At 47.9% G+C, this 27,361-nt stretch overlaps 1 protein-coding gene across 1 annotated transcript in view; it reads left to right on the forward strand.

The window, feature by feature from the left end:
• Positions 1 to 27,361, forward strand: part of Cds2 (CDP-diacylglycerol synthase 2) — a 51,217-nt gene that overhangs the window by 21,538 nt on the left and 2,318 nt on the right. The window contains exons 2-12 of the mRNA XM_006983985.4: positions 11,914 to 12,050; positions 13,135 to 13,231; positions 14,425 to 14,522; positions 16,141 to 16,280; positions 16,564 to 16,622; positions 18,188 to 18,270; positions 22,040 to 22,127; positions 22,747 to 22,815; positions 23,587 to 23,739; positions 26,416 to 26,535; positions 26,907 to 27,010. Of these exons, the coding sequence (XP_006984047.1) occupies positions 11,914 to 12,050; positions 13,135 to 13,231; positions 14,425 to 14,522; positions 16,141 to 16,280; positions 16,564 to 16,622; positions 18,188 to 18,270; positions 22,040 to 22,127; positions 22,747 to 22,815; positions 23,587 to 23,739; positions 26,416 to 26,535; positions 26,907 to 27,010 (1,148 nt within the window). The remainder of the gene's footprint in view (positions 1 to 11,913; positions 12,051 to 13,134; positions 13,232 to 14,424; positions 14,523 to 16,140; positions 16,281 to 16,563; positions 16,623 to 18,187; positions 18,271 to 22,039; positions 22,128 to 22,746; positions 22,816 to 23,586; positions 23,740 to 26,415; positions 26,536 to 26,906; positions 27,011 to 27,361) is intronic.

Consider the following 27,361-nt stretch of genomic DNA (forward strand, 5'->3'; position numbering starts at 1 on the left):
GAGACTCATAACTGCTCAGAGTGCTGAGAATAAGTGACTGTGTGTGCTCAGCCTAAAGTGGGACATCAGGGAACATTGCTGAAAAGGAGATGGAAAGTGTAAGAGCCGAAGGATGGGAGGAGCACTGTGAAATGCTGTCTTCTGGACAGGACATGGCTTAGTGTAGCTCATGAACTTAGTGTCATAGGGTTACTTGGACAAGACCTGTACAAGATTAAGCCAGTCAATAATTCCGGGCTGGATAGAGAAGCTCATGAGGCTCCACCACCAGATGAGAAGGTACTGGCAACTGTGTGTATGGCTGCTGTGTATGTGTTTTCTTCATGGGCCAGTTGCTTATGCTCATATGGGCAATATTAATTGTACTCATTAGGTAAAATGAACTCCTGATGACTTACATTATTCTCAGAGGTTAGTGCACTCCTCACCAGAGAAGCTTTTTTTTTTTTTCCTTTTTTCTATTGATGGTGATTAGTACAGAGACCAATACCTTACCAAGTTGCAGTTATAAGAGAATATAGAATGTTCAGCCCCAAACAGGATAATCTGTATCTCTCCGGTTCCATTCAAGGCTCAGGGATCCTGGTAGAAGAGGAAATGGAAAGATTGTAAGAGCCATAGAGGTAGTGGATGACGACAAGGAAACATTCGGGACACAGAAGGGAGTCACATAGGAACATAGGAATCCACAACAGTTGAGACAGCATGCACAAAAGCTGTGCAAGCTCTGCCAGACAAAATTCCAACAGAGAGGGGAGGTGGGTCTGAGCTGCTGCCCCAAGCTGAGAAGCGATTGGTAGTTGATAGCTGTAGGGAGAATCAGTTTCCTTTAAGGGTGTGGCCCCTGGTGGTTAGATCAACTTCCAGTGGAGACTATATACCCAAGAGTATATAGGCTGTATAAACTGTACTTGATGGCTTTAAGAACAGGTGTTAAAAGGAGGACACAAAGTTGGGTGAAGAGGGAAGGGATGAGAAGTGGAGGAAGGGGAGAATATGATCAAAACACATTTATAAAATTCTTAACTAATAAACTAGCAAAGCAGAGGGCGTGAAGGCTGGAGGGGCACATGGTAGGAAGGTCCTGGGAGAGTTAGGAGAGGGATGATGGGAGCGAATATTACCAAGATATAGTGTAAATATGCAGGAACTTATAAAAGAATTAATAAAACCTATATAAAAAATTACCAACAGTAAATAAAGGTTTCTGAACATACCAGGGCCAAAAATTGCTTCAAAATTAAAAGCAGAATGAATCTGAGGTGTTTTTGGCAGTGCTTACCCATGCTACATTGAAGACTTCATTGAAGCCTTGGTTCTGAACACAGACAAATGCACTTTGCAGTGTACGTACTACATACTGTTGCATCATGTATTATGATGTGTGTGACATTCTGCTTGTTTTAGGACTATTATATGTTATACACTGGTTTTTTTTCCCCCTCTCGCTGTACACAGAGTTTTCTGCTCTTATAGAAACATAATGGTTTGGGGATGGAGATATGGCTCAGTGGTTAAGAGGATACTGCTCATTCAGTTGCCAGCACCAATGTTGGGTGGGTTATAGCTGCATAGTAATTCCACCTGCAGAGGAATCTAGCGCCCTCTAGGCCTTGCCAGGCATTGCACCCACATGGTACATGCTGCCTCCCCTCATCTACTCATAGTTAAAAATAAAATCTTAAAAAAAGAGACATAATGATTTAATTGTGGGAAGCAGAATTTTAAGCATCTTTGGTGTTTTAACAAAAGATTTATTAATTTGTGTGTGTGTCTGTGTGTGTGTCTGTGTGTGGGTATGTAATGTGAATGCAGGTGCTCCCAGAAGCTAGAGGCATAGGATCCTCAGGAGCCAGAGTTACAGATGATTGGGACTCACCTGACAAGGTTGCTCCTGGGAACCAAATTCACTGGAAGAGCCATCTTTTCAGATTCAGCTTCTTGTTTTTCTAAAGCCTTGAGGGGCATCATTAAGTGGTTTGAGGACTCACTAGTTTTTAAACACGAGTTCTCATTTAGAATGGCTGCAAGAGACAAAACTGGAAGTTTAGCCAAGAACTGCTCTAGACATCTTGAAAGGCTTTAGACATAGTATTTGGACACTGGACTACTCTGCAAGAAGTGTAGAACGGAGTATGTTAGTACTTTTCTAGTCCTGTGATAAAACACCATATAGTAGAACGGGTTTATTTGGGCTCACAGTTCCAGAGGACTAGAGTCCACGAGGGTGGTGAAGGCGTGGCTGCTGGAGCAGCAGCTGAGAGCTTGCATCTTGAACTGAGAAAAGGAAGCAAGAAGAGTGAACTGGGAATGGAGAGTCTTTTAAACTCTCAAAGCCCGCCCCTAGTGACTTATTTCCTCCAAAAGGGCACTTCCTATTCGTATCCAAACATCACCAACTGGGGACCTAGTAGTCACATGCCCGAGACTATGGGGACGTCTCATCAGACCTCATCGGGAAGGATGAGATTAGATGTTCGTTCTTTGCTGCAGTGTCAAGAGTGGAAGAGTGGGTTCAAGGCTGGAGGAAGGTGGCTGGTTGGGCTGTTGACATTTTCAGAGCAGGGATGATGGTACCAGCTTGAATTAAGGAGTCAGAGAGGTAGAGGATGAAGTATAGCTGGGAGCAGTTTGGGAGGTAGCATTTACAGATGTAGTGATGGGTGTGAGGATTGAGGGAGGAGCCACCAGGACATCCAAGGTGAAAGAAAGGTTACACAGGAGGAGGAGGTTGGTAGAGGAACTGATGGATTTGGTTTTGGACACGTGGAGAATTTTAGGTGCTTGTGGAGACCTCTGAGGGGTATTTGGACATGGATGCCTGCAGTCAAGAAGAGAGACTTGATGGCTGGAACATAGCTTAGCCATATAGAAAGCTTGCCTAGCATGTGCAAAGCCCTGGGTTTGGTCCCCAGCACCTCCCACCCCCCAAGGAGGAGGACAGTTGGAGGCCTGAATTTGAGTGAGATTACTCAGAGCATGTCCAGTAGTAGAACAAGCTCCCACGGAACCCCCACATTAAGGGATTGCCTGAGAACGAGGAGCTGCTAAAGAGAAGGCTAAGACAGCCTGGCCAGAGAGGCAGGTGGCGACCAGGGGGCTGTGCTGCTTAAAGCTGGAGGAGTTTTTCCTTTCCTTTCCTTTCCTTTCCTTCCCTCCCTCCCTCCCTCCCTCCCTCCCTCCCTCCCTCCCTCCCTCCCTCCCTCCCTCCCTTCCTCTCTCTTTCTTTTTTTCTTTCTTTCTCTCTCCCTCTCTCTTCTCTCTCTCTCTCTCTCTCTCTCTCTCTCTCTCTCTCTCTCTCTCTCTCTCTCTCTCTTCCTCTCCCCCTTCTCCCCCTCTCCCCCTCCCTCCTCCCCCCTCTTTCCTGTCTCAGTATCGGAAGCTGCTGAGCTGAGGATGGAGCGTTCAGAGGGGTTTAGTGGTGAGGTTATGTTGATGAGGGAGCTGCCTAGTGGACTGGGCTTAGACGAAGCTGGCTTGCTGTGGTGTGAGGAATGGTGCAGCCAGGGATAGCTCCCCGCTACGGTTTTCTGTGGAGCTGAAGAAAGGGCATTACTGGATGAACTTGAGAGTTGTTTATTGCTGAGCCTGCTTAGATGGCTGCTTAGTGGTGAGGGGAGGGAAGACGGAAGCAGTGGGTGGGTGGATCAAGGGCCAGCCAAGCACATGGCGACCCCCATGTAGCTTTCCAGGAGCCCTGGTGGGTCCATGGCCATCAGTGCAGTGTCCTCTGCAAATGCCCTTACCCCTTTTACATAGTTCTGCCTGCATTGGTGAAATGCTTTACAGCCAATTAGGTTTTCAAAGCTGACTGCACTCCCCACCTTGACTTTCCTCTAAGTGCTGTTGCTGGAAGGGGAGCCTGTAATGACTTTCAGCTCGGGAAGCTGAGTGCACTTTCTGTAGATCTCAGTATTGATTGAGACTTTCCGAGGGTGGGGTATGCTATGGTGGGGTGTCTCTGTTAGGCTCAGAAATGATACCCCAACGTGTGGCACTTTGTTATGCTCAGTATTTTTTACTAAGTCTTTTGGTGCTTCTCTCCCACAGTCACTCTGACCACCTAACTGTCGTGATGCTCAGGGGACTTCTTTAATGTTTTGAAAGGGCCAGCCATATCCTCCAGCAGAGTGGCAGTTGTCACTTCCTTTTTGAAGATTCCTCAGCAGCTAGCTACCGAACCACATCACAGGAAGGACCTGACGCCATGCAGCATAGACTTGGTCCGTTAGCGCCGACTCTCGTTTCCCTCAGAATCTCATGAGGAGTGCCCATAGTAAGCCTGTGGTTCGTGAGTGTTCACTTGCCTGTGATTGCCCCTCCCTCTGGAGGTAAAATCTGTATGCTGCCTTTCCTGTTGATCTATCTGTGTGGGGCAGGGAGGAAGTTCCTTCGCTTCTACAGTCCCAAACTCATAGTAAACTTATCTTTGACCTTTTCTTCAGACACGTGAACTTGTCACATGGGATTAGTATTGAAAAGGGCTAGAAGTATTTTTGTTCTTCCTAACAACACCCCCTGCCCCCATACAGTACACATGCAGGCTTTCATCATTTTGTCCTGTAAGAACTCAGATGGAAACCCACTGGGCTTTCCGATTGAGAAGGACATAGGGATCCTGACATTTCTTGAGCACCCTCTGTCTAGCAGTTTCTCTCCCAGGGACCTGTCTCCGTACGTGGGGGGAGTTGATTACCCAGCAGCTGGCCGAAGGCTTCTTTAAGATGACGGGGTTGGTACTCAACACTAAGGTTATGCTTAGGCTGTCTTTGCTCCAGGAGGAGGCTTGTGATTTTCATATAAAGTGGTGCAAAAGGTGGTTTGTGAGCTGTGGAGTCACTTCAGTAAGTGGAACTTATGGATTGGACTGCTGGTCCCCGGAGAGGGGAGGGCTCGGGGAACATAGTGTGCCAAATGTTACCACTTGACGTTTCCTTGGGAATGAATGAAAGAATGAAGCCTAATGGGTGGCGCTGCTTGTTTCCTTGCCCCGGTTTTTAGCTCTTCTTGACAAACTGGGGAAAAATGTGAAATTTTCAGCAGGATACAAAAGAGTCAATGTCTGGTAAGGAAATGGGGTGTAGAGCTGGCCAACTGAGTCCTACTTACCTGGATCCTAGTCCACAGGGGCTTCTGTCCAGCCCGGGTCCCAGCCACACTCTTAAGAGGTCAGACTCTGTCGCATGGGGAGCTTCAAGCCATTGCTGGTTTTGTGAGTCTGAGGCAGCCCTTCATGAAATACTGGGAAGAAAACAGGGTGTAAGTCAACAACAGGGGTCTCACCGAGAAAGCAGTAGCAGGCATGTGTTAGTGTAGGCTGTTCGCTGCAAGCCGCAAAAAAATATATGAAGTAGGAGTTCAGCTGATTATGACAAGCTAACACCTGGGAGAAGCCAAGGGCCTTCCCGAGGTCAAGCTGAGGCTCAAGGAGTCTTGGTGATATTGCCTTTTGATTATCAGCTGTTTCCTGCTATGAGTTTCTCATGTGCTACCGTAGCTTTTCCATCATTCTTTGGGCACAATTTCCCATCTACGAATGGAATATTTAAATAACTTTCTGTGCAATGATGCAGCCAGGATCCCTTCTTTCAGGCCTTCCTGTAATTATTGTCATTAGCAGCATCTGGCCAGGACCATCCCCCGATGGATGAAACTATCTTACCAGAGATACCTCTATACTCTTTAAGAACAGACTTAAGCATCCCGACTATCTGTTTGAGAAGGCCTGGCAGATGTGCTAATTAAGCTTAACCTTCTCCTTTCCAAAGTCTTATCTCTAGTTTTCTATCCACCCTTAACAATCAACTCAGAACTAAAGTGTTCCAACTTACAGGTACATCTAGCTGTTACAGAAGTTGCCTAGCCAAGTTGCCTAGCGACCGAGCACACTTGCCAGAGACGGCGGGAGCAGAGATAGCTTGGAGAGATACGGGTTAAAGGATATAAGGCCGTTTCATTTTCAGAGAGGAACTAGATGGAGAAGAGAAAAGAGAGTGGAAGAAATAGATGGGGAAGAACTGGAGAGGAATGAACTAGATGGGAAGAACTGGATTGAAGGGCTAGAAGAGAGGGACGAGATGGAAGATGAGGAAGAGCCAGATGGGGAAGAACAAGAGGAGGAAGGAGATGGGAGAGGAGCTAAGATGGGAAAGAACTAGATGGATGAGAACCTAGATGGGGCAGAACTAAGAAGAGAGAATTAAGCTAGAACTTAGAGGGGACAGCAGATCAATGTAGAGAGAAACAGGCAAGAAAGGAGCTAGGCATGAGAACAGAACTGAAGCTGTGTAGACAGAATTTTATCCCAGAGGAATAAAGTAGATGGACTAAGAACTCAGTGTACTTAGATTCTTTTCCCGAAAATAATTCTCGTCGTTCGTAGCTTCTCTTCTGGGCCCCTGGGAAGAAGATTATTAAGACTGGTCCATAATAATATTTGAGAACTGTTGCAGGCTGGGCGAGGTCCCTCCACAGCAGAAGCCAGACCTTGACACAGGAGCTCCCTTGCCTACCCACTGTCTCTGCTTCCTTCCACCATTTCCTTCTGTTGGGGCCAGACTTCTGTGCTGTGCTGAGACGAGTGTGGTCCTGGGCTGGGGGGAAGAGTCTGGAAGGCTGGTTAGGGGCACTTTTTGAGTAACAGTTTCTCCAAAACTGCCAGTGTCCTTTGCTTGGCTCTTGGAGTTGAGGCCTGTACATGTGCCTTCGCTCTAATTGCTATGACCTTTTCCTGAAGGTCTGTGTGGAACCCACAGGAAAAGGCTTCCACAGGGGCGGCTTCCCCATCCTTGCAGAGCGGTGCTGTTTCCTGTTTATCAGCATCCCCACTCCTCGGGGACGGTGGGAGGATGGGTGGAGGCGAGGGGCTGCTCTGCTTATCCTCTGCTCTGGGCTCTGGGGAGTCGAAAGGAAGGAAGGCTCTTGGGAAGGAGGAGGGGCCCTGGGAAGAAATGGGGGCCCTGGGGGAGGAGAGGCCCTATAAAGAAATGGGGGTCCTGAGGAGAAATGGGGGTTCTGGGAAGTAGGAGGGGCCCTGGGAACAACCTATTCCTCATGCACCGACCTTTGCCCATCCAGGAGAGAGGCAAGGGTGGGTTCCAGGAGCACTGAGTAGCAACAGAGGCGGGCTCTGTGCTGTCCGTGTGAGCTTGCTGTACGTTTGGTAGAGTCTATAGGAGGTCTTGAATGTAGGTTCAAGAGGGTCACTGAGATGGATTGTTTTGGGCATGGTGTTTATTTGAAGAGTTATTAATGCACAGTCAGAAAACAGCATTGCGTGGGCTTTGAGGAGAACTCAGGCTCCAGTACCAGAGAAAAACAGCATGGCCGGTCTGAGCTGACCACAGTACCTCCAGCAGTCCTCTCACAGATCCCCACAGCCCTCTGCTGAGACACGATCTGATTTCCTAGTTAACAGACTTCCAGGTGTCAGGATCTTATCTAGGAGGTGATACATCGAAGAGCATTGGCCAAATAGCCTGCTTCCCACATTCCCTGCCTCTTGCATGGGAATCAGACAGCTGTGAAACCACCCCCATTCTCAGAAATGTGTAAGAAATCCAGGGTCTGGAAAAATGGCTCAGTGGTTAAGAGCAGAACTGGGTTCAGTCCCCAGCACCCACATGGTGGCTCACAACCATGTATAACTCCATTTCCAGGGGATCCAACACTCTCTTCTGGTCTTCAGGAGCGTATGTATATGATGGCCTTCAAGCATGTATATGATGCACATAATGCATGCAGACAACGAAACACTTATAAAATAAAAACAAATTTGTAGAAGAGGCGGCCCTCACGTTTGTATTGTGTGCATCCCAGTGGAGAGTGAGCACATACATGCATTGTTGCTTTAACAGGTAGCCTGCATGCGTTAGACATCACCCGTTGGCTTAAGGAATCTTCATTTTTTGTTGGGCTGCCTATATGAAATAAGGAAGCCCTGCAGGCAAATGCTGCATTCAAACAATTGTTAGTTTCCCAGCCTACTGTTTTTCCCTTGACCCTGTCCTCCTTGGGAGTGATGCCCAGGTTGGTTGGGTGTTGAAGGTTCTCTTGCTTCTGAACTGTGTGTTTGGGGCATGTTACTGAGAGGTGGGTGCAGGAGAGGCTGGCAGGATAGCCACAGCAGACTTTCCAAAATGCGTGAGGTAAGGGAGTCTTTTCCCTTATTGTAAGGCCCGAGAAGGAGACTCGTGCTAAGTGTGGTGAACATGAGCCAGCCTAGCTTCCCAGACTGAAGCTGCCACCTCCTGCAGAAGGCTTTCCTGGGCGTCTGTCTGTCTTGCTATCACCTGGAGCTCAGCACTTCTGAATTTTTAGTTTTTCAATTTGTATTTATGTACTTATTGTGGGATGAGGGCATGTGTGGAAGCCAGAGGACAACTTTCATGGAAGTCAGTTCTCTCCTACCCTGTGGTTCCCAGAGATTGAACTCAGGTCATCAATCCTGACAGCCTGTCTCTACCCACTGAGTCATCTTCCTGGCTCCACTTCTGATTTAACAAAACAAACTAAAATGCCAAGCAACCCAAAACCTTCAAATTATCATGTGTGTGCAGCAAGCCCTCCAGCCCCTCAGAGCGACCCTCCCTCCAGCCCCTCAGAGCGACCCTCCCTCCAGCCCCTCAGAGCGGCCCTCCCTCCAGCCCCTCATTTTCACTTGTCGGTTCGGAATGTGCTGCTTTGATTCTGTCTGGAATTTGGGTCCAGGTCCCCGCCTTCCGTCCACCCAGGAAGCTGCTGTGGGCAGGCACTCTGCCTCCTCGTGTCCACATGAGCAGCCGCTTTCCCGATTTGCCTGCGGGTGGAGGAGAGGCCAGAAAAGTAGCAGGCTCTAGGTTCCTGCAGGTGTCTGTTCCTTGGCATGCTTGGTCCTGACCTCCACGCATGGGTGTAAGCATGAATAGCTGGAGAGGTGGGCAGCTTCACCTTTCCCTGCCCTTGGGTAGGAGTGTGGGGTTGTGAACGGGTGTCGGCCTCTTGTCTAGAGGTACTCCTAAGTAGGGCTCTAAGGCCTTTATTCCAGAGAGAGCCTGAGGTTGCTCATTGGAGGCAGGTGAAACCTGGGGAGTTCCCTTCCTTCAGGCTTGATCCTTCCAGACTGACTTCATTTCTTAGTCCCTCATCCCAGTCACCCTGAGGTCTTGGTAGTGACAGCAGTCGAAGGGCTTTGGGAGAGTTCTTTATCTTCTTTTACTGACTTGTGTCTCGGGACACCTCTTTCTCCTCCTCTTTAAAAGGGAAGTAGAATCAGGTTTGGGAAGGTGTAGTGTCAGGCTTGAGGTCCATGAAAGACCCAGGAGACTTATTTTTGAGACAGTTTTACTATGTATCCTTGACTGACTTGAAATTCCCTGTAGGCCCCGGCGGACCTCAGACTCAGAGCAGTCCCCCTGCCTCATCCTCCTGGGCTGAGGTCAGGGTTGCAGGTGTGCGCCACTGTCCCTGGCCAGAGAGGTAGGTTCTGAGCATCCTTCTCTTAGCTTCCCCAGCACTAGCCTCTGTTTTTGTCCTTTCCACCAGGGGACCCAGCAGCCTTTGTGAGTCTCCTTGACAACAGGATAGATAAGCTAAAAATAACCTTGTGCTGAGCCTTCTCTGGTGCTTGGCTCCGTTCCTGGGGCTTCTGGATGCTCCTAGAGTGTGTCAGTGAGTGGCGTGTGTGTGTGTGTGTGTGTGTGTGTGTGTGTGTGTGTGTGTGTGTGTTACACACACGTGCACGCGCTTACATTGTGAAGTCCTGAGGCTTGGCGTCAGAACTGGATAACCACCCCGTGGCATTATTATCTTAAGATAATAATGCCAAGTTGGTTGCCAGTCTCGGCTGAGTGAAAATGTTCCTGAGTGGGAAACTGTTGTTGGTGCCAGGAGTGGACTTCCTCTAGCTGAGAGGATCAATCATGAAAGTGTTAGTGTGTGTTTCTGAGACGTGGAGTAGGACACAGCTCTGGTGGAATTGGCTTCTCTCTCTTCAGGGAGTCCCTCCACTGACTGGAGGACATGGATCCGTGGTAGTTAGGTCGTGTGCCTGCCTGGCATGTGCAAGGCCCCAGCTTTAATCTCCAGGACTGTAAAACAAAGCAAAACAGCACACACAAAAGGAACTCCCAGAGAACGGAATCAGAGGACTCAGAGCCGTCTGGGTCAGTGGCGACAGAAGCTGTGGCTTCCCCTCACCGGGCATGCCGTGTCTGTAGACCCTTTCCCAGAGCCAGCGGCTGTCTCCGCTGTTGCAGGCCATCTAGCCACGGCCCTCTGTGTCGGAGTTATCACCGCTGTGAACTGACCCGGCTGTAGTCATCTTTCTTAGGCATCGTCTGGGTCTCCGTGACACCTGGGGTTATTCCCCCCTCCCCTCTGTCCATTGGTAGGCCTTTTGCTGTGGGCCAGGCATGAGGAAATGAGAACAAGATGTCATGGTCCAATCTTCAGAAGCTGCCTGGGAGCTGTTTTATAAAAGAACCCTCATTGTGAGCAGCATTGAGAGGGAAGGTCCCAGGGCTAAGAGAACATGAGGCTGAGGGAGAGAACATGTCTATGACAGAGTTCTTAAATAGGGGATACATTTTCTACAAACTAATAAGACAGGAAGCTCAGAAGAAAAAAGCTTACTGATAACTTGACAAACACTTCACAAAAGAAGATTACAGTGGTCAAAAAGTGATGGTTCCTATGTCATATTTCATAAGGTTTTGAGGATGTGATAACATGTCTATCATTTTTAGTTTATTTTGTTGCCAATTTCTTAATGAAGAATAAAATGAATTCCAGACGGAGAGAAAATGTAGTGGATGAGCATGTTGAAGTTAGAAGACATGGGTTAGGACGGGTCGCTGGGCTACACCCTTAGCTTCCCAGAGCCCGCTTCTTGTTTGTAGACAGGGCCGACCGTGTCTCCTTTCCTCTCAGTTCTGCTCCACACTCACTGAGAGGGGTCTGAACTTCACACCGTGTGAAGTCCGGGTTGGGGCAGTCCACAGATTGCTAAGTGGTGCTGTTGTTCACTTCTAAGTGATCTGGTTCCCCTCCACCTCTTCTCACAGCACCTGGTCCAGTTCCCCTAAGAAAGAAAAGATCTGGGCAACAGGATGGTTTGTAGGCTCAGAATAGTCTGTCGCTTGGTACTGGGGTAGAGTGTGTGGCTGGTGTCCGTTTGTTCCTCCCTCCCGGGCAGGGATAGGTCAGTTCTGCAGGTGGTTCCTTCAGGATAATCCTGTGCGGCAGCTCTGCAGGTTCCATTGCAGAGGGTTTGCTGACGGCCAAGGTCAAGTGTGGGGCAGGTGAGGTGCCCAGGTCTGGCTAGAGCAGAGACTGGAATGGACCAGAGGTGGCCTCCTGCTCTGCCTGTGGCAGCTTTCACACAGGTATTCTTGTGAAGTCCACAAGTCTTCCGGGATTTGGGCGTGGTGGTATTTACTAATCTCTGGGGGCAAGAAGCCCCAAATCTGGCTTCTTCTGAGAGCCTGGACAATGCCACTGACCACTCTGGAGGTTATGAGAGTCCACAGCCTGCCCTGGCACAGTAGGGGCTGCCCCCTCAGGCTCAAGTGCTGGTGGAGAGGAGTTTCCAGAAGCGGCCTGACAGGGCTGAGCCTGGGACACTTAGACGATGGCAGGCTCACAGCCAGACCTCAGGAAGTAGTCACAGCCGCCTCCTTTTTGCATTCGCTGGATCCAAGTGAGCCATGTCTGTCTTCTCATGCCTCCCCCGCACCCCCCCCCCATGGTGTGCATGGCACAGATGCCTCCACTCCTGTCAGAACCCTGTCAGGATTACTGTGTCCCATCTGCTCTGTCACCTCCCTGTGCCAGGTGCTCTGAGTCCTTTTCCTGTGGATCTGCTGCCTTAGCTACTCACTTCTTAGTAGTTCACCCCGCAGTTTTGACCTTCGCTCTTCTGTTTTTGCCTTGTAGGAATCGGAGTCAGAAGCAAAAATAGATGGAGAGACTGCATCAGACAGCGAGAGCCGGGCCGAGGCAGCTCCCCCACCAACCTCCGTAGACGACACCCCAGAGGTCCTTAACAGGGCCCTTTCCAACTTGTCTTCAAGGTAACCAACCGGCTTAGTGGTGCACTGTGCCCATTGCTGTGTAAGACTGAGGCTTTTAGGGTTTCTGCTTCAAGATGTTTCCTCTCCACATATAGCCGCTGTGAACATTTCTTTCAGTCCTCCAGGAAGAACTAAAAAGTGTCTCAGCTTAAGTGCATCAGGGGTAAAACTCCTGACTCAAGAATCCAGCCCTCCTAACCCCAGCTGTGTGCATGTATGAGAAGCACAGGTCCTAAGACTCCAAAGCGTTTTCTGAAAGTGTTTCTGTGTGCCTTCTGTGGGTAAGGGCATCGTGGATCCAGGGCTCAAAGCCTAGCTTACCATTAGCTTGCAGCAGGATCTGTTTCCATTTCTCAGCATAATATGTACAAATATTTTATGCTGATTTAAAAATGCCCTTTGAAATAAAACCTATTGAGACAGTTGTGTTGAGGGTTGGGTGGGTTAATGCATACAATTCTTATAGATTTGCCTGTTGTATATTTGCAGTAGTCGGTACTTTCTCTGTCTGAGACAGCTGTTATCATTGTGGTTTCAGGGCCATGCCATGTGGAAGCCTGCTGTAGGAAAAAATAATTTTAGCCTTAGAAATGGCCATGGTGGGGCTGGAGAGATGGCTCAGAGGTTAAGAGCACTGACTGCTCTTCCAGAGGTCCTGAGTTCAATTCCCAGCAACCACATGGTGGCTCACAACCATCTGTAATGAGATCTGGTGTCCTCTTCTGACCTGTAGTCATACATGCTATATATAAAATAAATAAATAAATCTTAAAAAAAAAAAAAAAAAGAAATGGCCATGGAAGCCATCCACACAGACACAGAAGCAAAGGGCATAGCTTATCCCCTGGCTCTCCCATACTACCCCCAGACTTTGTTGAAGGTATAGTCTAAAGTGGCTTCTCCGCCAGTGGCTTCTGGCTGTGAGCAGGCACTGGTGCGGAGGTCCTGCCCTCACCAGCTGTGCCTCTGTTGAGGTGAAGGGGGCACTCTGGAGACAATTCCATTCAGAGCCCTCCAGTCTTACTTCCTTTAGGCTTGTGCTTTGGTTCTGTGGGCACCTGACGGGTCTTTCTCTCTCACCTAGATGGAAGAACTGGTGGGTGAGAGGCATCCTGACTTTGGCCATGATTGCATTTTTCTTCATTATCATTTACCTGGGACCAATGGTTTTGATGATGATTGTAAGTACCACTGACAAGCCGTCTGAGTGCTGCACCCAGCTCTCCCCGGGGCATTGATCATCTGCCATGTCTGCTGCCCACAGTGCCTGTGTTGGGTTGGTTCTGGGAATCCTTGGAGCCCCGAGTTCCTCAGAACCTTCTGTCTTAGAGCACCTGTAACCTCCCATTTTTCACGTGCAGCTGCAGGGTCACTGGCGTGCACAGTGACCCTGGCTATTGGTCTGTGTGAGACTCTGGTTTCCTTTCTTGTTTTCCTGGGGCTTTCCTCGCAGACTTGAATGTTCATTAAGAACAGTCCACAGGGTCTGATCTTCCCACCTGTTTTAGTTAGGCTTTCTGTTGCAATGATAAACACCATGACCAAAGGCAACTTGGGGAGGAAAGGGTTTATTAGGTTTACATGTCCTGATCACAGTCTATCATGAAGGGATGTCAGGACAGGAAATTGGAGGCAGGAACTAAAGCAGAGGCGGTAAAGGAACACTGCTTGTTGGCTTGCTTCCCATGACTTGCTCAGTCTGCTTTCTTTCTTTCTTTTTTTTTTTTTTTCCAGACAGGGTTTCTCTATGTAGCTTTGTGCCTTTCCTGGCACTCACTCTGTAGCCCAGGCTGGCCTCGAACTCACAGAGATCCACCTGCCTCTGCCTCCCGAGTGCTGGGATTAAAGGCGTGCGCCACCACCTCCCAGCTCAGTCTGCTTTCTTAGACATCCAGGATCACCTGCCCAGTGATGGCACCACCCACAGTGGGCTGGGCCTTCCACATCAGTCATCACCCAGTCTAGTAGAGGCATTTTCTCAGTTGAGCTTCGCTCTTCTCAGACGTCGCTAGTTTGTGTCAGGTGGACAAAACCTAATCAACACGTACAACCATTACAGACAGTTCTGGATGACAACAGCTGGATGCGAGCAAAGCAGTTGAAGTCCCCATGCGTGTTAGTCAGGGTCAAAAGTGGGAAGAGGATTGGCTGAGTCCTGGAAGGTTCTAGAATAAAAGGTTAATCAGGACACCAGAACTATGCATTTTACTATGAGAAATTGTGCCGTAAAGGGCTGCATTACCTTGGGGTGGTGTGAGAGAAAAGGAAGATACCAGAATCGGTGTAAGATGGAAACATTTCTTAAGTGCCATAGTTGTGTTGAAGGCCTGTGAAGACCCTAAGAAGAGCTCTCCAATTCCTCTGTGTTTTTCAGGTGATGTGTGTTCAGATTAAGTGTTTCCATGAGATAATCACTATTGGCTACAATGTGTACCACTCCTACGACCTGCCCTGGTTCAGGACCCTCAGCTGGTAAGCTCTCTTGGTCCATGGGACACCTTGCCTGATGTGGGTGATGTGATTTGTGGCAGGTACTTACAGTGATGGTGGAGACAGTCATTGCCACAGACTTGCACAGAACCTTTGAGTCTGTGTCTTTCATAGGCTGGATTTGTGGAGTCTTCAGTAGCTGGGGACTTCCCTAGAAGAAACAGATGTGTCTGTGGCTGGGCTTACCTCAGTAGTAGGGTTCCTTAGATTCCTCCAGCCAGGGATGGGAGTTTGCATCCCCACCCGAGATCTGGGTAGTTTTATGCTGCAACCCAGCGCCTCCCTGGAGTCAGCGGGAGCTGGCAGGTTCTCGTGTCGGGGCCGTTGTCTCAGAACTTGATTTCTCATCAGTACAGCAGGTTGTTGTAGGCTTCATCTGTTGGAGCCCTGCTTCCTCTGAGGCACTTGGTGCCAGCTTGGTTAGGATCCGAGAGATCTAGATCCTAGAGAGGCTTGGCTGCCTACCAGCAAAGGCTATAGATAAAGAACTGTAGTGCCTATGATTCCTGAGCCCCTTCCTGACCCTCCTGCTGTTGGCTACACTGTTCTCAGGGGGTGTTATTCTAGCAGAGCTGGGAAGACTCACCGACTGTGCTAATTGCTTTGTGACTTAATGATGGATAGTAACGATTTGTGCGTAAGAAACTTGGGTATGGCCAAAGAAGCTGACCTGCTCAGACTTGGGTACACTCTTCCACATGTATCCCATCACTCAACAGTACAAGCTGCCTCTAGTCTCCACCTGCCCTTGTGATTGCTCTCTGGGCTCAGATGCCGTTCTCTTTGTGGCTGTTCTCTGGTTAGACAGCTGTGTTTTGAATTTTGTTAACGTACTCAGGAGGCCTGACCCTTGCTATGGTCACTTCGCAAAGGAAATTTTTCCACACAATGGAAAATAAACCCAATGTGTGAGTTTTTGTACTTTTTAATTAAAAGATGGGAAAGAGAAGCTCTTCAATTTCTTCTGTTGAGCTTGGGGTGACGTAGCATGATCCCATATCCAGAAGCATAATGGAGGTGTTGGTTGTGGTTTGCCCTCATGTTCCTCCAGTTGAGGAGAGGATGTAGACAAATGCATAGGATCTGGGTCACAGCCAGGCTTCCACAGGGGGATGTGTCCTGAGATGGAGCCTGGTTACCTAATGAAGTCGTCAGCTTCTGCTTGCTATAGAAATAAATATAATGTGGTAGATGGCTGTCAGGTCATGCAGCTTTTTTTTTTTTAATGATGTTGGAGCAACAAGTGAAAACAATGTGTAAATGAAGGGCGTTCCAAGCAGGAAGAGGTAAAGCAGAACAGACCGTGGCAAGTGAACCACTTTTGACAGAAGTGGAGAGTTCCTGTGGGAATAATGGGAGTGAGCCTCGGGAGGTGGGCGAGGTGGCACACTCTGGGGGGTCCCAAGATTAGGGGTGGGGACACCACAAAAGGGGGAAACTGGCTTCCAGGTTTGTAATAAAGGGGAGTGATATAATAAAATGTGCCATACATGTCTAGATCAGCTCTCAAGATGGCGGGCTGCTCTCTCTCTTGGGGGCTGTCTGATGGCCTCATGGAGGAGATCTGCAGCACTCCCCTGGCACTGTCTTATCATTCCAGGTACTTCCTCCTGTGTGTAAACTACTTCTTCTATGGTGAGACAGTGACAGACTACTTCTTCACTCTGGTCCAAAGAGAGGAGCCTTTGCGGATTCTCAGTAAATACCACCGGTTCATTTCCTTTACCCTGTATCTCACAGGTATGTATCATGTGTTTCCCAGTCTCCTCTGGGCATCATGTTCCATCATGTTTCATTTGTATGAGTTGGTTAAAGTTTTCTGATGTTAACTGACCATGCTAGGAAGTGAGCTGACAGCTCTGTCTTACATTGACTGTAAACTAATTTTCCCCATGGGCTTTAAAATCAGTGCACTGATTAATTGTTACAAATAAGTTAGTCAATGGACTACTTAACTCAGCTAAAGAAAAGGAGAAAGAAATGCAGTGTGAGTCATTTTATTCTCTCTCCTGTCTCCAACTAGGGTTCTGCATGTTTGTGCTGAGTCTAGTTAAGAAGCATTATCGACTGCAGTTCTACATGGTAAGGGGAGTGTGTGTGTGTGTGTGTGTGTGTGTGTGTGTGTGTGTGTGTGTGCGCGCGTGCGTGTGTGTGTGTGCGTGTGCGTGTGCCTGCGTGCTGGGGGGAATGTGTATGTTATGGGCATGTGTGAGAGATGGAAATTGATTTCTTGGTTTACTTGAAGATCTGTAGAAACTAACCACCTGAGCTTGTTGGCCAGATGATCTGCAGAAACTAACCACCTGAGCTTGTTGGCCAGATGATCTGCAGAAACTCATCAGGCCTTTCATGTTTTCTGGGACAAATCAAAACTTGGCGGGGTTTGATCTGTATTCATCTAGAACCTAGGGCAGGAAGAACAAGGGTCCTGCTGCAGTCCTTCATCCAACAGATCAGACACTCGACTTACACCCTGGGCGGTCTTTCCTCGGGGCCTGAGGCGGGCTCCAAGGAGAGGGGCGGGCTCCAAGGAGAGGGGCGGGCTCCAAGGAGAGGGGCGGGCTCCAGGAGAGGGGCGGGCTCCAAGGAGAGGGGCGGGCTCCAGGAGAGGGGCGGGCTCCAGGAGAGGGGCGGGCTCCAAGGAGAGGGGCGGGCTCCAAGGAGAGGGGCGGGCTCCAAGGAGAGGGGCGGGCTCCAAGGAGAGGGGCGGGCTCCAAGGAGAGGGGCGGGCTCCAAGGAGAGGGGCGGGCTCCAAGGAGAGGGGCGGGCCCCAGGAGAGGGGCGGGCTCCAGGAGAGGGGCGGGCTCCAAGGAGAGGGGCGGGCCCCAGGAGAGGGGCGGGCTCCAAGGAGAGGGGCGGGCCCCAGGAGAGGGGCGGGCTCCAAGGAGAGGGGCGGGCTCCAGGAGAGGGGCGGGCTCCAGGAGAGGGGCGGGCCCCAGGAGAGGGGCGGGCCCCAGGAGAGGGGCGGGCCCCAGGAGAGGGGCGGGCCCCAGGAGAGGGGCGGGCCCCAAGGAGAGGGGCGGGCCCCAAGGAGAGGGGCGGGCCCCAAGGAGAGGGGCGGGCCCCAGGAGAGGGGCGGGCCCCAGGAGAGGGGCGGGCCCCAGGAGAGGGGCGGGCCCCAGGAGAGGGGCGGGCCCCAGGAGAGGGGCGGGCCCCAGGAGAGGGGCGCGGGCCCCAGGAGGGCCCTGCTGCAGCCCTAGAGACACTGCTGCAGAGCCTCCATCTCTCTCTTTGGTGCTGTCATTCTGTGCCTCAGCCTGAGAGGGAAAACGAAATGTTCCAGACTCGAGGGCATGAAAGAACTTACTACTAGCAGGATGCAGACCCTGCTAGTTTCTGTTGTTGCTTGATTGGGTATTTCTATGTAGCTAAGACTGGTCTCGCATTTACAATCCTCCTGCCTCTGGAGTGCTGAGATTTCAGGCACGCCTCGCCCATGTCTGACTTAGTCCCTGCTTTGATGGGACTGTCACTAGGAAGGACTGCATTACTTTGAGAAGCTTGTTCTGTACTTTTCACTGCCTGTAAACCAGGCAGTAAAGCACGTCTTCCTTATTTCTCAGCAGTTTCCTATTTGGTCCTTACTGTTGTTGGAAGCTATTTTGGCAATAAACTTGGTAGGTAGAGTTCCTTTCTTTCTCTTGCAGTTTGGCTGGACCCATGTGACCTTGCTTATTGTGGTAACCCAGTCACACCTTGTTATCCATAACTTGTTTGAAGGAATGATATGGTGAGTAGTGACACTGCGACATTGCCTTTTTCCCCTTTGTGGTGGGGGTGGTTTCTCATACACAGCTAGGCTAAGGACCTCTGCCTCCATTTCCAAGCTTCCCCCCTTGAGCCTGTCAGAATTTTCTGTGGGCTGGTTTACAGTGTGTAGTTGACTCACTAGGTCTGGGGTGGCAGCTGATGTGAATTTGTAGTCCATTCCCAGGTGATGTAGATGCTGTTGTTGAGAGCCAGACTCTGAGAAGCTCTACTCTAGATTGACAGGTTAATTGAAAGTTAAAGAACCAAAGGTCAAAAGCTGTGGCAACAGACTTGATAATGTAGGTGAAATAATCATGATTTCCTACAACTTGTGAACAAGGAAGATAATGAAGATACACATGTAGGCAGATTTTTCTCTCCCACCAGCCAGCTTCCAAATAACCACACGGAGACTTCTGTTAATTATGAATTCTTTCTGATAGCTTAGGCTTGTTTCTAGCTAGCTCTTATAACTTCAATTAACCCATTTCTATTAGTTTTCTGCCTTGTGGCTTTATTGCTTTACTCTGTACTGCCTGTGCTGCTTTCCTGCTTCTTCCATGCCCGACTGGTGACTCTGCCTCCTTCCTAGCATTCTCTCTGCCCTGAAAACCTTGCCTAGCTATTGGCTGTTCAGCTTTTTATTAAACCAATCAGAATAACACATCTTCACAGTATACAAAAAGATTATTCCACAACATACACACTTGAATAGGTCAGGAGCTTTGAAAGCTGTTAATTCCACACTTGGCAGAAGAAACAGGGCCAGACGGGTCAAGCAAGAGCAGGTAGTTACTGATCCTACTGAAGATCATACAGAGGGAGAAGTCGATGGGAAACTGATCTTCTTTATGATTAAAAGTAAATCAAATGCTGGAGAATTGAATCTGACAGTGGGTCAGCAGAACAGTATCCTGCTTCTGTGTGATTTGGATTAAGTGTGTGGTTTTACCTGGAAACTTGTCTGTTGTTAGTCACAGGATGATTGGAGAAGCTAGATAGATGCCCTCGGTGGGAGGTCAAGTCACAGCTGGTGTAATGAGAGAGATGGTAAATGTTGTGGGTGACAAGCCCATAAGCTTCATCTCAGAATGTGTTCACCTCTAAAGAGTGCCTGTAAATGCTAGCCTTATGTATTATATTTAAAACAAGTGCAGTGGCCCAGGGAGGCACCAACCAGCTCCTTCCCTGTCTGGGTTTTTATTAGGTATTTCTTTTTTTTTCTTTTTCTTTTTCAGATTTATTTATTTAATGTATATGAGTGCTCTATCTACATGTATGACTTTATGCCAGAAGAGGGTATCAGATCCCACTACAGATGGTTGTGAGCCACCATGTGGTTGCTGGGATTTGAACTCAGGACCTCTGGAAGAGCAGCCAGTGCTGCTTAACCTCTGAGCCATTTCTCCAGGCACCTAGGTATTTAAGAGTGCTAAGTTCAGGACCAAGCATACCACGAGGATCATTTGTGACTAAGACTAATGTTTCCAATAAAGGCTTCATCACACACAGCTCTATAGAACAGAGACTGCTGGAAGCCTCCATGAAGGAGATGCTGTGGGAGTTGGAGGTGAAGAGAGTGAGGATGTTCAAACACTTCTAACTCCCTCAGAGTAAAGCCAGGAAGCACCATCTGCAGTTGTTGGCCAGGAACTATGTTTACATGTAGCATGATAAAACTGTAGCAGAGGAACTTAGAACAGTGTCAGAGTGAGGAGAGGGCAGACTGGACCAGTTCTGTTTTGAAGGACACATCGTCAGGAGAGGAGCAAGGAAGAAGCGTATCTCTGAGCACTGGACTTGTTCTCCCTGTGTCTTTCTTTAGTTACTTTTTTATTGTTGTGAGAAATATCATGACCAAAGAAACTTAGAAAAGATTTATTGAAGCTCATAGTTCCAGAGGGTTGATCATCATGGCAGGGAGCGTGCACCAGGCAGGCAGCTGTGGCACCTGGAGCAGTAGCTGAGACCCTGAAATCTTCATCTTGAGATATAACCAGGAAGCAGAGAGAGAGCTAATTTGGAATGGCAAGGTTTTTGAAACCTCGCCCAAAGTCCCCAAGTCTTCCACATTCCTTCAAAGACCAGCATGGCCAGGCCTGTTACAGCAGGAGCTCACTCCCTGGCTTTGTCTTAGTTACTTCTGTTGCCATGACAAAAACCATGACCAAAGTGTTATGCCCAGGTTGTGGGGACTCCCAAAAGACCACCACGGAGACCAAATCCCACATGTAAAAGCGAAGAGCCTTTATTTCAAGCTTGAGCTTGGTCTCTCTGTCTGTCTGACACAGCAGTGAGAGCAGAGAGCCCTGAGCCCAGGTGGGGTAGGGTTTTTATCATAGCAAAGGTTGGGATGAGGGCATTTCCAGGGTTCAGGACCCTGAATGACTGACATTTGTCTACGGGTATCTTGGTAAAAAGGGAAAATAGGTGTGTGCTAGGCTCAGGGACATCTGGCGATTTTATCTAATCTTATCTAAGGGTTAGAATGTTGGGATGTCAGGTACTTCCCCGTAGATGCTGGCCCATACCTGGGTGGGTCCCTGGGTGGTTTCAGTTCATTTCTTTTCCTGGATTCGGGTGATGCCTGCTGATAAGCATGTCATGGCAGCTGTGTTGTCCAGCTGTTTTGCCCCCCCCCCCCAGCATGAAAGAAAACACTGTATTTGTGGCTTATAACTCCAGAGAGAGAGAGAGAGAGAGAGAGAGACAGACAGAGAGAGAGAGACAGAGAGAGAGAGAGGATGGCATGGATACACACACACACACACACACACAGGCAGAGATGGACACATAGATATAGACAGACAGACAGACAGATAACACATACAGAAGGAGGGAGGAAGGGGGCGGGGAGAGGGAGAAAGAGAGAAATGGCTTGGGATTTTGAAGCTTCACAGCCTGCTTCCAGTGACACACCTCTTCTAACAAGGACACACCTAATCCTTCCCAAACAGTTCCACCAACTGATGACCAAGTATTCACATATATGGGCCTGTGGGGGCCATTCTCATTCAAATATCATAGAGATTATAAGTGCTAGTAATAACAGTGGGAAGTTTAACTATGACATAAATGATGTATGTTACTTAAAAACATACATCATTACTAGGCAAAAAAAAAAAAAGATTTTAGATGGCTATTTTGAGGAATAGTAGTAGGGATGGGGAAATAAGCACCACCACCACCACCACCACCACCACCACCTTGAACAGTTTATTCTCTTGCTCCTGTACTACTTTGTAAGAAAAAGGAACAAATGGCATTTATAAAATGCTGTCTTCATTTGTTCGGTCACTCAGTGAACATCTGAATACCAGTCATGCCAGGCACCAGGTGTAGTGTGGTCCCCTGCTGCTTTTTGTTTTAGAGATGGTGTCTGTGTGCAGCCTAAGCCAGCCTTGAACTTAGAGCAGCCCTTTCTTACCCTGCTCTGCTGGTGTTAGAGATGTGTACAACCATGCCTGACTTACTTTTATTTACAGACGTCAACTAAACCTAGTAATGTATTTTACTATGCTTTCCTATGTGTATACAATGTATTTTGATTGTTCACCCCTTATTGCCATCTCTCACTTCTTCCCACTTTCACTGATTCTTTTCCTCTTCCCATGTTTGTTTTCTTTCTTCTCAACTTAAACCTTAATGAGTTACAAATGAGTTCCTTTGGTACTGAATTATTATTGATGCTCTTCGGTAGACTTCTGAGATCATCTTGGTAGTTATTCCTCTCTCGGGTTTTTTCCTAGGTTCATTGTTCCCATTTCATGTGTCATCTGTAATGATATCATGGCCTATATGTTTGGCTTTTTCTTCGGTCGGACCCCACTCATTAAGGTAAGTGGGTCACCTTGATGTGGGTTGTCCCAGGGTGGTAATGTTTTCTCTAGGGCTTGTCAGTGGATAGAGAAGAGATCTTGATGGTGAGTGTCCACTGTCTTCATGTCACTCCAGGGAGATGTAAGAGGAAAAAAGAGCCCAAAAAGACACAGGCAAATACTTATTTCAAACTCTACAGAATAAAATATTTTTATGTAGACATACTTTTTGGGCTCTGGTCTTTATTTGACTATTGTTGTTAATGTATATTTTTATGATAAATAAATGTATAAGTCACTAATGAGATCTGAAGAACATAGGCTAGGAAACAAGAAAAAAACATTTTTTGGGGGAGTTTTGAAAGTGACCATTAATCAATTGAAGAGGGATTTTTATGTAGAAATACTTCTTGTTTGTATGGTTTTGACATGGTCTTACTGTGTAGCCCTGGCTGGTCTGGAACTCACTGTGTAGACCAGGCTGGCTTCAAAGAGATCCTCCTGCCTCTGCCTTCTTCAAGCTGGGATTAAAGGTTTGTGCTATCACATCTGCCTGGAAATAACTTTTCATAAGTAATCGAGCAACAAACTGGAGTTACAGAAGTATCCTTTGCTGACAGTGTGTTTTCTGTCTGCAGCTGTCTCCAAAGAAGACCTGGGAAGGCTTCATTGGGGGCTTCTTTGCCACTGTGGTGTTTGGCCTTCTGGTATGTGGTAGATACTGTTGGGATGGGGAGGGGACAGGGCCTCACACCATCTTCCAAGGCCTGTGCAGGAGTGGAGAATATGTCTTCCCAAAGCAGAGACTTTTTCCTGCTTGCCCAAAAGAACATGTTCTGTAACTGGCATGGCAGCTTCCGGTTTTCAAGTAATCGTGTAGGAGCCCATGCATACTTTATATGTCCTCTGTGCCCAGGCACCAGGTAATACTAAGATTGGGGTGATGACTGGCAGCTTGGAGTAATGGGTGAGGTAAGAAGTGTTGCTTCACTCAAGATCTTCTTCTGCACATGACTTGCCTGGAGGAGTACCATCTTCTAGCCCTTTGAAGACACCATTCCCTGCTGCTGATCCTCAGGCCTTCCCCTTTCTAGTGCCGGCTGGCTGTCACTCTATCCTCCCCGCACCCCTCCATGGCTTCTGTGTACCACTGACTTTAGAGATTCTTAGCACACTGGGGCAGAGCTCCACAGGTTGAAAGAACTGTCTTATAGTTCTTTGCTCAGATCTTTCCTGGGATTTTTCAAGGTTTGTGTTTGGACATATATATGTGAGTACCCAGTGAAACATATGAACCTTTTGCTTAACAATTCAGATAAAATATATGTTGGTGAAACACAAGCCTCTTTTTAGCCCATGGCATACAGTGAACAGGGGTGGGAGGTACTCTGAGAGTCATGGCCCAATCAGGTGCTGGCCCGCCTGGCTGTCTGTCTGTAACTGGTGTTCCTGCTTGCCCCTCTGCTCTCCATCCCTAGCTCTCCTATGTGATGTCTGGGTACAGATGCTTCGTCTGTCCTGTGGAATACAACAATGACACCAACAGCTTCACTGTGGACTGTGAGCCGTCTGATCTATTCCGCCTGCAGGAGTACAACATTCCTGGAGTGATCCAGTCCATTGTTGGCTGGGTATGTACAATGTACATGGGGTGACTGCAGAGAGGCATCCCCTTAGCTTCCCCCATCCCAGAGCTCTGAGCTCTGGGTCAGGATCAGGGTGAGGAGACCTTTCCCCAATTCCATGTCACTTAGAGGAGTGGTTCTCAATTGTGTGGGTTTCTAGAGGATCCTGAGATATCTCTAAAGGGCTCTGTGAAGTCCCAGCTGCTTTCCGAATAATATGTGCCTCTTTGACTGGGATGGCATTTTCCTGATGATACAAAATTAGTGGTGAAAACTTGGGCCACTGGATATGAGTTAGAACCACAGCACTGCCTGAATTAGCAGCCGATTCATGTGTGCCCTCCTGACAAGTAGACAAGCCAGTTGCTCTTGTGAGTGCCCTTGATGGGATTCTAAAATTAGTAACTTCATTAAAATATTCCTGATCTTGACACCATTTTAATAATATCTGTACTAAATGGAAAATACACAGAAAACATTTCTGCCAAATACTGAAGCATAGAGTGTTCCAAGGAAAAAACACCTAGTTCTTCTTTTTTTTTTTTTAATTTTTATTTTATTTTATATGCATTGGTGTTTTGCTGTGGGTGTTGGGTCCTCTAGAACTGGAGTCACAGGCAGCTATGAGCTGCTATGTGGGTGCTGGGAATAGAACCCCGGTCCTCTGGAAGAGCAGTCAGTGCTCTTAACTGATGAGCCATCTCTCCAGCACCCTGCTGCTTAGTTCTTGGTATAGTTTTTATTTGAAAAGACTTGGATGCAATGGACATTTTTCTTGAAGAGTGAAGTAAGTCTGTCTCTTCAAAGAAAATGACTGATAGCAGCTGTTACCAGGTGAAAATGAGAATTGGGAAGACATGCCCCCGTCATTGTGAACATGGTGGCTTTCCGACACTGAGAAGCCATCTGACGTCACATAACCAAGTGTGCCGCTGTGTGGAAGATTTGCACAACAGTGACCTGATATTTCTTAAATGATCAGTGTATGGTCTTCCACAGTCATGTCTGGATAAAAGATCCACCCACAGTACATTGTAGACCAATGGATTTCTGTGAAGAAGCACAAAAAATTCATCAGGAGGATTTCGGGTTCCACACTGTACCTAACCTTTTTTTGGCTTTTGTTTTTGTGAGACAGGATCTCACTATGAACTTGGAAGCCTTCTGCCTCCTGCTGAATGCTGGGATTGTAGGTGTGTGCCACCACCTGGCTTGCAGCTGTTTTTCTTTTCTTCGTGTGTGTGTGTGTGTGTGTGTGTGTGTGTGTGTGTGTGTGTGTGTGTATGAATATATGCATACTTTCAAGTGTGTATATATACATACATGTGTATGGAGGCCTAAGGTTAATGGCAGAAATCTTTTTCAATTAGTCTTCTACCTTATTCTTTTGAGGCAGGGTTTCTTGAGTAAAGCATGAGCTTACCACTATGGCTTCTTGCAGCCAGCTTGCTCTGGGATCCTCTTCAGAGTCTGGAATTACAGGTGGCTGCCATGCACGCCCAACGTTTCCATGGATTCTGGGGATCCGAACTTGGTCCTCTTGCTTGCAGGGCAAGTACTTTAACCGATGTGCATATCCCAGCCTGCTCTTGTATTTTAAGGACAATGCCTGTCAAGTTCTGGTGAAAAGATAAAGAATACCCACAATTCTCTGAGAAGACTGCTGAAATACTTATCTTTTTGAAATTACATTCTCTTTAAAGCTAAGGCTGAATGAACTTCCTCATTTATTGCCTGCAAAACAGTATAAGAAATTGATTGCAGAATTTCTCCTTTTGTTTGTTTGTTGTTTGAGACAAGTTCTCTGTAGTTTAGACTGGCCCTAAACCCTCTCCGTAGCTGATGGTACCCATAAACTCCTTATCCTACTGCTTCTGCCTTCCCCATGCTGGGATTATAGACATATACCACTACTCCAGGCCAGAATCTTAATGTCTACCATTGGGCCAGATGTTAGAGACCTAAAAGCATGGGCCAGTCTTTTATTTTATTTAATTTTTTTAAGGCTAATTTCTTTTATATGTATGAGTGTTTTGCTTACATGGCTGTATGTGTGTACAGTGCCAGTAGAGGCCAGAAGAGGGCGACAGATCTCTTGTGGGAAATTTGATCACATTGTGAACCCTGAGATTGCGTTAATTCAATAAAATCAACCTTGGGTCAAGAGGCAGAGCCAGCAACTAGTTGGCAGGAAGTAGCCAGAGAGAGTTAGAGGGAAGTCAGAAAAACGGATCGAGAAACGTCTAGGAAGTAGTAGGGAAGGACTTTTGAGTTTAGTGGCCTTTTTGGTTTGGGACGGCGGAAGAAAGCTCTCTTTTCTTTCAAGTTGGCTAAAGAGGAAGGTCAGCTGGTTGCTCCTCGGCCTCTCTGAACTAGCAGGTTTTCACCCCAGTATCCGGCTCCGAGTCTTTATTGGTAAAATGGTAAGATTGAGATTTAGTTTAAAAACAACACAGATCTCCTTGAACTGGAGTTATGGGTGGTTGGGAGCCACAGTGTGCACTAGAAACTGAACCCAGGTTCTCTGCAGACACAGCAGGTGCGCCTAACCCCCGGGCCGCCTCTCCTGTCCTCAGTCTTCTGATTGAACAGAGAGAGGACTAGTTTTATTAACTTGTTCCATTAGCTGTAAAAAGCCAAGCTTGCACATTCCTTGACTTGTATTTCACTTACTCTCCTCAGAAAACAGTGAGGATGTACCCTTTCCAGATCCACAGCATCGCCCTCTCCACCTTTGCCTCGCTCATTGGTCCGTTTGGAGGGTTCTTCGCAAGTGGATTCAAACGAGCCTTTAAAATCAAAGTAGGGAAGCGCTCCTCTCTACCCTACACCTCTCACCTCTCACCCCTCACCCCTTGTTGCCTATCCATGTTGTCTTCTCTGCCCTGTTCCATCAGCATCCACCCCTTTACCATACCAGCTTATGCACTCTGGCACTTAATGTCTGCTCTTCTTGACCCATGTGCTGAATTTGGGGGGCAGTAAATGAAAGTAAAAGTCAGTTTGTAGTTTGTTAATGTTTCAACAAAAGAACACTGTGTAAGTTACAGTTGTATTCTGTACCTCTCCCATCTCCTCTACTCAGCAGAGGTTTGGTTATGGGGTAGATCTGTAGTCTGGGATTTGGTTGTCAGTGAGCCCAGGCTCATTCTTCTTTCCTCATTCTCTAACAGGACTTTGCCAATACCATTCCTGGTCACGGAGGCATCATGGATCGCTTTGACTGCCAGTACCTGATGGCCACCTTTGTCAATGTGTACATTGCCAGCTTTATCAGGTATGGTTCCACTCTATCCGAATCAGATGAGTGTGTGTGTGTGTGTGTGTGTGTGTGTGTGTGTGTGTGTGTGTGTGTGTGTTTGAGACAGGGTTTCTCTGTGTAGCCCTGGCTGTCCTGCAGCTTGCTCTATAGACCAGGCTGGCCTCAAACTCAGAGATCCACCTGCCTCTGCCTCCTGAGTGCTGGGATTAAGGCGTGCGCCACCATGCCTGGCTATGGATTATTTAAGTATTGTGAAATCCTCAATTAGTCTCTTAAGTTCAGTACAAACCATCCTAAGCATGAGTATGGTTTTCAGTTGTTACTGTTTGAGTCATCTGAGGTCCCTCCCTCCACTAATAGTGAAGT

Source organism: Peromyscus maniculatus, chromosome 4 (genome assembly GCF_049852395.1).
Source record: "Peromyscus maniculatus bairdii isolate BWxNUB_F1_BW_parent chromosome 4, HU_Pman_BW_mat_3.1, whole genome shotgun sequence".
Lineage (NCBI taxonomy): Eukaryota > Metazoa > Chordata > Mammalia > Rodentia > Cricetidae > Peromyscus > Peromyscus maniculatus.